The sequence below is a fragment of the Oncorhynchus masou genome, chromosome 6 (assembly GCF_036934945.1).
Source record: "Oncorhynchus masou masou isolate Uvic2021 chromosome 6, UVic_Omas_1.1, whole genome shotgun sequence".
NCBI classification, from domain to species: domain Eukaryota; kingdom Metazoa; phylum Chordata; class Actinopteri; order Salmoniformes; family Salmonidae; genus Oncorhynchus; species Oncorhynchus masou.
Genome location: NC_088217.1, coordinates 5,435,010 through 5,444,823, shown reverse-complemented (window position 1 = coordinate 5,444,823; position 9,814 = coordinate 5,435,010). Strand labels below are relative to the sequence as shown.

The 9,814-nt window shown below is 57.7% G+C and overlaps 1 protein-coding gene across 1 annotated transcript in view; it reads right to left on the bottom strand.

Annotated features, from left to right (window-relative positions):
• Positions 1-9,814, bottom strand: part of slc6a11b (solute carrier family 6 member 11b) — a 103,521-nt gene that overhangs the window by 11,511 nt on the left and 82,196 nt on the right. The window contains exons 13-14 of the mRNA XM_064967448.1: positions 7,664-7,764; positions 1,424-1,594 (exon numbers count right to left, since the gene is read on the bottom strand). Of these exons, the coding sequence (XP_064823520.1) occupies positions 1,424-1,594; positions 7,664-7,764 (272 nt within the window). The remainder of the gene's footprint in view (positions 1-1,423; positions 1,595-7,663; positions 7,765-9,814) is intronic.

The window sequence follows — 9,814 nt, the reverse complement described above, 5'->3', positions numbered from 1 at the left end:
AGACTAAACCATATCAAAAATACATTTATTTCTGATGCTCCTTAAATTCTGTTAGAGCATGTTTTAAAAGTTGGGAGCAGTGTGTTTGTGGGAGACACGGAGTGGTCTGTGTCTGTGTGTGTGTGTGTGTGTGTGTTTATGAGAGAGGAAGGGAGGGAGAGAGTGTGTGTGTGTGTGTGTGTGTGTGTGTGTGTGTGTGTGTGTGTGTGTGTGTGTGTGTGTGTGTGTTTATGAGAGAGGAAGGGAGGGAGAGTGTGTGTGTGTGTGTGTGTGTGTGTGTGTGTGTGTGTGTGTGTGTGTGTGCGTGCGTGCGTGCGTGCGTGCGTGCGTGCGTGCGTGTGTGTGTGTGTGTGTCTATGAGAGAGGAAGGGAGGGAGAGCGTGTGTGTTAACTGAAGAGTAAAGACTGTTTCATGCAGTGTTGTCCACCTGACTGACACAATGACATACACATCATTATACATGCATTTTCCTTCCTCCCATTCCTCCAAACCCAAATCATATGACCAAATCCGTCAATCTATTCTATTATACAACAGTGTGAAGTGTGAATTCAACGTGTTGTATTGAGTAGAAATGTGAATACTGGAGAACTTTTAGAAAACGGAGCGAACAGGATCCTAGACTACGGATGGTTTTTTCCCCTCCATTGTATTGCGATACTACTTGGTATCGTGATACTTGGCCTGGTTTTGTGATACTTGGCCTGGTATCGTGATACTTGGCCTGGTTTCGTGATACTTGGCCTGGTATCGTGATACTTGGCCTGGTTTCGTGATACTTGGCCTGGTATCGTGATACTTGGCCTGGTATCGTGATACTTGGCCTGGTATCGTGATACTCGGCCTGGTATCGTGATACTTGGCCTGGTTTCGTGATACTTGGCCTGGTATCGTGATACTTGGCCTGGTTTCGTGATACTTGGCCTGGTATCGTGATACTTGGCCTGGTATCGTGATATTTGGCCTGGTATCGTGATACTTGGCCTGGCATCGTGGTACTTGGCCTGGCAATGTGACTATCAGTGTGACTATCAATGTGACTATCAATGTGACACTCAGCGTGACTATCAATGTGACTAGCAGCGTGACACTCAGCATGACTATCAATGTGACTATCAATGTGACACTCAGCATGACTAGCAGCATGACTATCAATGTGACACTCAGCATGACTATCAATGTGACTCGCAGCGTGACACTCAGCGTGACTATCAGCGTGACTATCAATGTGACACTCAGTGTGACACTCAGCGTGACTATCAGTGTGACACTCAGCGTGACTATCAGTGTGACCTCAGCGTGACCTTTGAGAAGGTTGATTGCGTGATTGGTTGATAGTGTATCAGTAACATTAGTGAAGGTTTAGGGAGAACGTGATTGGTTGATAGTGTATCAGTAACATTAGTGAAGGTTTAAGGAGACCTCTGAGAAGGTTCCCGGTGTTTTCCAGAGCTGTATGATGATTCCTAGGGGAATGCAGACCATGGAGGACAGGGCCATCATCCAGCCTATACCGTAGCCCCAGTCTGGGTAGATATACACATTGTTGTACTTCAGAGGCTTGTACTTAATCAGGAAGAACAGGAAGATACCCTGGATGAGGAGAGGAGAGGAGAGGGGAGGAGAGGAGAGGGGAGGAGAGGAGAGGAGGAGAGAGGAGAGGAGAGAGAGAGAGAGGAGGAGAGAGGAGGAGGAGGGGGGGAGAGGAGAGGGGAGGAGAGGAGAGGGGAGGAGAGGAGAGAGGAGGAGAGGGGAGGAGAGAGGAGGAGAGGGGAGGAGAGGAGAGGGGGAGGAGAGGAGAGGGGAGAGGAGGAGAGGGAGAGGGAGAGGGAGGGGGAGGAGAGGGAGAGGAGAGGAGGGGGGGAGGAGAGGAGAGGGGGAGGAGGGAGGAGGGAGGAGGAGAGGGGGAGGAGAGAGGAGGAGAGGGGGAGGAGGAGAGGAGAGGAGGGGGAGGAGAGGGAGGAGGGAGAGGGAGGAGGGAGGGAGGAGAGGGGAGGGAGAGGGGAGGAGAGGAGAGGGAGGAGAGGAGAGAGGAGGAGAGGAGGAGGAGGGGAGGGAGAGGGGAGGGAGGGAGAGGAGGGGGAGGAGGAGGAGAGGGAGGGGAGGAGGGAGGAGGAGAGGGAGGAGAGAGGAGAGGGAGGAGAGGGGGAGGAGAGGGAGAGGAGAGGGGGGAGGAGGGGAGGGGAGGAGAGGGAGGAGAGGGGAGGAGAGGAGGAGAGGGGAGGGGAGGAGAGGAGGGAGGAGAGAGGAGAGGAGAGGGGGAGGAGAGGAGAGAGGAGGAGAGGAGGAGAGGAGGAGAGGAGGGAGAGGGAGGAGAGGGGAGGGGAGGAGAGAGGGAGGGGAGGGAGAGGAGAGAGGGAGGGAGAGGAGAGAGGAGGAGAGGGGAGGGAGAGGAGAGAGGAGGAGGGGGAGGAGAGGAGGAGGGAGAGGGGAGGAGAGGGAGGAGAGGGGAGAGGAGAGAGGAGGAGAGGAGAGGAGAGGAGGGAGGAGAGGAGGAGGGGAGAGAGGGGAGGGAGAGAGAGGAGGAGGAGAGGGAGAGGAGAGGAGAGGAGAGGAGAGGGGAGGAGAGGAGAGGAGAGGGGAGGGAGAGGAGAGGAGGAGGAGAGGAGAGGAGAGGAGGGAGGAGAGGGGAGGGGAGAGGAGGGGGAGGGAGGAGAGGGAGGAGGAGAGGGGAGGAGAGGAGAGGGGAGGAGAGGAGGAGAGGGAGGAGAGGGGAGGGGAGGGGAGGGAGGAGAGAGGGAGAGGAGAGGGAGGAGGAGGAGAGGGAGAGAGGAGAGGAGAGGAGGAGAGGAGGAGAGGGAGGAGGAGAGGAGAGGAGAGGAGAGAGGAGGAGGAGGGGAGAGGAGAGGGGAGGAGGAGAGGGAGAGGAGAGGAGGAGGGGGAGAGGGAGGAGAGGGGAGAGGAGGAGGGGAGGGAGAGGGGGAGAGGAGAGGAGGGAGGAGGGGGAGGAGAGGGGAGGGGAGGAGGAGAGGAGAGGGAGGAGAGGGAGAGGGAGGGAGAGGGGGGGAGGGAGAGGAGAGGGGAGGGGGAGGGGAGGAGAGGGGGGGGAGGAGAGGAGAGAGGGAGAGGAGAGGAGAGGAGGAGGAGAGGGGAGGGAGAGGAGAGGGGAGGAGGAGAGGAGAGGGAGGAGAGGGGGAGAGGAGGAGAGGGGAGGGAGGGAGGAGGAGAGGGGAGGAGAGGAGAGGGGAGGAGAGGGGGGAGAGGAGGGGGAGGAGAGGGGAGGAGGGGGAGGGAGAGGGAGGGGAGGAGGGAGAGGAGAGGGGAGGGAGGAGGGGGGGAGGGAGGAGGGGAGGAGGAGAGGGGAGGGAGAGGAGGGGGAGAGGAGAGAGGAGAGGAGAGGGAGGAGGAGAGGAGGGGGAGAGGAGAGGGAGGGAGGGGAGGAGAGGAGAGGGAGGAGAGGGGGAGGAGAGGGAGGAGAGGAGAGGGAGAGGAGAGGAGAGGAGGAGAGGGAGAGGAGAGGGAGAGGAGAGGGGAGGGGAGAGGAGGAGGAGAGGGGAGGGGAGGAGAGGAGGGGAGGAGGAGGGGAGGGAGGAGAGGGAGAGGAGAGGAGAGGAGAGGGGGAGGGGAGGGAGGAGAGGGGGAGGAGGAGGGAGAGGAGAGGAGGGAGAGGAGGGGAGAGGAGGAGAGGAGGGGGGGAGGAGGAGAGGGAGGAGAGGAGAGGAGGAGAGGAGGAGAGGGGGGGGAGGGAGGAGAGGGAGAGGAGAGGAGAGGGAGGGGAGAGGAGAGAGGAGGGGAGAGGGGGGAGAGGAGAGGGGGAGGGGAGAGGAGAGGGGAGAGGAGGAGAGGGAGAGGAGAGGAGAGGAGGGAGAGGAGAGGGGAGGGGAGAGGGAGAGGAGGGGAGGGGAGGAGAGAGGAGAGGGAGGGGGGGAGAGGGAGAGGAGGGAGGAGAGGAGAGGAGAGGGGAGGGGGAGGGAGAGGAGGGAGGAGAGGAGGGAGGAGAGGAGAGGGAGAGGGAGGGGAGAGGAGAGGGAGAGGAGGAGAGGAGAGAGGGAGGGAGGAGGAGAGGAGAGGAGAGGGAGAGGAGGAGAGGGGAGAGGAGAGAGGGAGAGGGAGGAGAGGAGGGGAGGGAGGGAGAGGAGGAGAGGGAGGAGGGGGAGGAGAGAGGGGAGGGGAGGGGGGAGGAGAGGGGAGAGGGGAGGGAGGGAGAGGAGAGGGGGAGGAGAGGAGAGGAGAGGGGAGGGAGAGGAGAGGAGAGGAGAGGAGAGGGGAGGAGAGGGGAGGAGAGGGAGAGGGGGGAGGGAGAGGAGAGAGGGGAGAGGGAGAGGGAGAGGGGAGGAGAGGAGGGGGAGAGGAGAGGGAGAGGGGAGGAGAGGAGAGGGGAGGAGGGAGAGGGAGGGAGGAGGGGAGAGGGAGGAGAGGGGAGAGAGGGAGAGGGAGAGGAGAGGAGGAGAGGGGAGGAGAGGGAGGAGGAGAGGAGGAGGAGAGGGAGGGGAGAGGGGGAGGGAGAGGGAGGAGAGGGAGAGGAGAGGGAGAGGAGAGGGAGGGGAGGAGAGGGAGAGGAGAGGGAGGAGAGGAGAGGGAGAGGGGAGGAGAGGAGAGGGGAGGGAGGAGAGGAGAGGAGAGGAGAGGGGAGGGAGAGGAGAGGGAGAGGAGAGGAGAGGAGAGGGAGAGAGGGAGAGGGGAGGGGAGGAGAGGGAGAGGGAGAGGAGAGGGAGGAGGGAGAGGGAGAGGAGAGGAGAGGGAGAGGGAGAGGAGAGGAGAGGGAGAGGAGAGGGAGAGGGAGAGGGAGGGGAGGAGAGGGAGAGGAGAGGAGAGGGGGAGGAGAGGAGAGAGGGAGGAGAGGAGGAGGAGAGGGAGGAGGAGAGGGAGGAGGGGAGGAGAGGAGGGGGAGGAGAGGAGAGGAGAGGAGGGGGAGGAGAGGGAGGAGAGGGAGGGGAGGGGAGAGGAGAGGGAGAGGGAGAGGGGGGAGGGAGAGTGGAGGAGAGGGAGAGAGGAGGAGGAGGGAGAGGAGAGGGAGGGGAGGGGAGGAGAGGGGGAGAGGAGAGGGGAGAGGAGAGGAGAGGGAGAGGAGAGGAGAGGAGAGGAGAGGGGAGGGAGAGGGGGAGGAGGAGAGGGGAGGAGAGAGGAGGGGAGGAGAGGAGAGGAGAGGGGAGGAGAGGGGAGGAGAGGGGAGGAGAGGAGAGGGAGGAGAGGAGAGAGGAGAGGGGAGGAGAGGGAGAGGAGAGGAGAGGGAGAGGAGAGGGAGGAGGGAGGGAGAGGAGGAGAGGAGAGGGGAGAGGGAGAGGAGAGGAGGGAGGAGAGGGGAGGGAGGAGGAGGAGGAGAGGGGAGGAGGAGGGAGAGGAGAGGGAGAGGGAGAGGGAGGGGAGAGGAGAGGAGAGGGGGAGGAGGAGAGGGGAGGAGAGGGAGGGAGAGGAGAGGGAGGAGAGAGGGAGGGGAGGAGAGGGAGAGGAGAGGGAGGAGAGGAGAGGGAGAGGAGAGGAGAGGAGAGGGGAGGAGAGGAGAGGAGAGGGAGAGGAGAGGAGAGGAGGAGGAGGAGGAGGGAGAGGGAGGGAGAGGAGAGGAGGGGAGGGAGAGGAGAGGGAGAGGGAGGGAGGAGGGAGGGGAGAGGGAGAGGGGGAGGAGGAGAGGAGAGGAGAGGGGAGGGGGAGGAGAGGAGGGGAGAGGAGAGGAGGGGAGAGGAGAGGAGAGGAGAGGGGGAGGAGAGGAGAGGGAGGAGAGGGAGAGGAGAGGAGGGGAGGGGAGGAGAGGGAGAGGAGAGAGGAGAGGGAGAGGAGAGGAGGGAGAGGAGAGGAGAGGGGAGGAGAGGAGAGGAGAGGAGAGGGAGGAGAGGAGGAGGAGGAGAGGGGAGGAGAAGAGAGGAGAGGAGAGGGAGAGGGAGAGGGGAGGAGAGGAGAGGAGGGAGGGAGGGGAGGAGAGAGGGAGAGGAGAGAGGAGGGGAGAGGGAGAGGGGAGGGGAGGAGAGGGAGGAGGGGAGGAGAGAGGGAAGGAGAGGGAGAGAGGAGAGAGGAGAGGAGAGGAGAGAGGAGAGGGAGGGGGAGGAGAGGGGAGGAGAGAGGAGGGAGGAGGGGGAGAGGAGAGGGGAGGAGGGAGAGGAGAGGAGAGGAGAGGGGAGAGGAGAGGGAGAGGAGAGGAGGGAGAGGAGGGAGGGGAGGGAGGAGAGGAGAGGAGAGGAGAGAGGAGAGAGGAGAGGAGAGGAGAGGGGAGAGGGGAGGAGAGGAGAGGGAGAGGAGAGGGGGAGGAGAGAGGAGAGAGGGAGGGGAGGAGAGGAGAGGGAGAGGAGAGAGGAGAGGGAGAGGAGAGGAGAGGGGAGGAGGGGGAGGAGAGGGAGAGGGGAAGAGAGAGGGAGGAGAGGAGAGGGGGAGGAGAGGAGGAGAGGGGAGGAGAGGAGAGGAGAGGAGAGAGGAGAGGGGGAGGGAGGAGAGGGAGAGGAGGGAGAGGGGAGGAGAGGGAGAGGAGAGGAGGGGGGAGAGGGAGAGGAGAGGGAGAGGAGAGGAGAGGAGGGGAGAGGAGAGGGAGAGGAGAGGAGAGGGAGGGAGAGGAGAGGAGAGGGGAGGAGAGGAGAGGGGAGGGAGAGAGGAGAGGAGAGGAGAGAGGAGAGGAGAGGAGAGAGAGGAGGAGGAGAGAGGAGAGGGAGAGGATAGGAGAGGGGAGGAGAGGGGAGGGAGAGAGAGAGAGGAGAGAGGAGGAGAGAGGAGAGGAGAGAGGAGGAGGAGAGAGGAGAGAAGAGGGAGAGGAGAGGGAGAGGGAGAGAGGAGGAGAGAGGAGAGAAGAGGAGAGGAGAGAGGAGAGGGGAGGAGAGAGGAGAGGAGAGGGGAGAGGAGAGGAGAGAGGAGATGAGAGGGGAGGAGAGAGGAGAGGAGATGAGAGGAGATGAGAGGGGAGGAGAGAGAGGGGAGGAGAGGAGAGGGGAGGAGAGAGGAGAGGAGATGAGAGGGGAGGAGAGAGGAGAGGAGATGAGAGGAGATGAGAGGGGAGGAGAGAGGAGAGGGGAGGAGAGGAGAGGAGAGGAGAGGGGAGGAGAGAGGAGAGGAGAGAGGAGGAGAGGAGAGAGGAGAGGAGGAGAGAGGGAGGAGAGGAGAGAGGAGAGGAGGAGAGGAGAGGGGAGGAGAGGAGAGGAGAGGGGAAGAGAGGAGAGGGGAGGAGAGGAGGGGAGGGAGGAGAGGGAGAGGAGAGGGAGAGGGAGAGGAGAGAGGAGGAGAGAGGAGAGGAGAGAGGAGGAGAGGAGATGAGAGGAGAGGAGAGGGGAGGGGAGGAGAGGGGAGGAGAGAGGAGAGGAGAGGGGAGGAGAGAGGAGAGAAGAGGAGAGGAGAGGAGAGGAGAGGGGAGGAGAGGGGAGGAGAGAGGAGAGGAGAGGGGAGGAGACAGGAGAGAGGAGAGAAGAGGAGAGGAGAGGAAGAGGGGAGGAGAGAGGAGGAGAGAGGAGAGGAGAGGGGAGGAGAGGGGAGGAGAGAGGAGAGGGGAGGGGAGGAGAGAGGAGAGGGGAGGAGAGAGGAGAGGAGAGGGGAGAGGGGAGGAGAGAGGGGAGTAGAGAGGAGAGGAGAGGAGAGGGGAGGAGAGAGGAGAGGAGAGGGGAGGAGAGAGGAGAGAAGAGGAGAGGAGAGGAGAGGGGAGGAGAGAGGAGAGGAGAGGGGAGGAGAGGGGAGGAGAGGAAAATCAATTTAAACACAGGGAATGAAACAATTGAAGATGGTTGATTGGTCGATCCAGTGTTCTTAACTCACAGCACAGATGCCTGGGGTCAGTAGCATCCAGCACCATTTGATGAAGATGGCAGGCCGGTATCCAATCATATCCTCAATGTTCATATAGAACCTGTCACTACCTGGAACACACACACACACACACACAGAGACAGACAGACAGACAGACAGACAGACAGACAGACAGGAGGAAACAGTCAGGCTGCAAACTGATATATATCATATGATCAGTGGTGTGTAGATCAGTGGTACCACGGCCAAAACCTTCTCTGTAGCAACAGTATGTACATGTTATATCATACCCCCAAGGACATGCTAACCTCTCACCATTACAATAACAGGGGAGGTTAGCATTTTATACCATACTCCCATGACATGCTAACCTCTCACATTTACAATAACAGGGGAGGTTAGCATTTTATACCATACTCCCATGACATGCTAACCTCTCACATTTACAATAACAGGGGAGGTTAGCATTTTATATCATACCTCCAAGACATGCTAACCTCTCACCATTACAATAACAGGGGAGGTTAGCATTTTATATCATACCCCCAAGACATGCTAACCTCTAACCATTACAATAACAGGGGAGGTTAGCATTTTATATCATACCTCCAAGACATGCTAACCTCTCACCATTACAATAACAGGTTAGGTTAGCATTTTATATCATACCCCCAAGACATGCTAACCTCTCACCATTACAATAACAGGGGAGGTTAGCATTTTATATCATACCCCCAAGACATGCTAACCTCTCACCATTACAATAACAGGGGAGGTTAGCATTTAATGTCATACCCCCAAGACATGCTAACCTCTCACCATTACAATAACAGGGGAGGTTAGCATTTTATATCATACCCCCAAGACATGCTAACCTCTCACCATTACAATAACAGGGGAGGTTAGCATTTTATATCATACCCCCAAGACATGCTAACCTCTCACCATTACAATAACAGGGGAGGTTAGCATTTAATGTCATACCCCCAAGACATGCTAACCTCACCAATGCAATAACAGGGGAGGTTAGCATTTAATATCATACCTCAGGGACATGCTAACCTCTCACCATTACAATAACAGGGGAGGTTAGCATGTTGGGAGAGTGGGTATGGTATTTGTGTGTCTAACTTTCTCACTCATCATTATTCACGATTCATTCTGGATTGTCCGTAACCATGGTAGCATCCTCATTAATTCAGAAGTGTTTAGAAACATATTCTATTGTTATTTACAAAAAAATGTTAGATGAACAAAAAATATAAACGCAACAATTTTCAAAGATTTTACTGAGTTACAGTTCATATAAGGAAATCAGTCAATTGAAATATATTCATTAGGCCCTAATCTATGTTTTTCACATATGTATATCCATCTGTTGGTCACAGATACTTAAAAAAAAGGTTATGTGCGTTGATCAGAACCAGTCAGTGTCTGGTGTGGATCAGAACCAGTCAGTATCTGGTGTGGATCAGAACCAGTCAGTGTCTGGTGTGGATCAGAACCAGTCAGTGTCTGGTGTGGATCAGAACCAGTCAGTATCTGGTGTGGATCAGAACCAGTCAGTATCTGGTGTGGATCAGAACCAGTCAGTGTCTGGTGTGGATCAGAACAAGTCAGTGTCTGGTGTGGATCAGAACCAGTCAGTGTCTGGTGTGGATCAGAACCAGTCAGTATCTGGTGTGGATCAGAACCAGTCAGTATCTGGTATGGATCAGAACCAGTCAGTATCTGGTATGGATCAGAACCAGTCAGTATCTGGTGTGGATCAGAACCAGTCAGTATCTGGTATGGATCAGAACCAGTCAGTATCTGGTGTGGATCAGAACCAGTCAGTATCTGGTGTGGATCAGAACCAGTCAGTATCTGGTGTGGATCAGAACCAGTCAGTATCTGGTGTGGATCAGAACCAGTCAGTAGCTGGTGTGACCATTTGCCTCATGCATCGCGACACATCTCCTTCACATAGAGTTGATCAGGCTGCTGATTGTGGTCGGTGGAATGTTGTCCCACTCCTCTTCAATGGCTGTGTGAAGTTGCTGGATATTGGCGGGAACTGGAACACGCTGTCGTACACGTTGATACAGAGCATCCCAAACATGCTCAATGGGTGACGTGTCTGGTAAGTACGCAGGCCATGCAAGAACTGGGACATCTTCA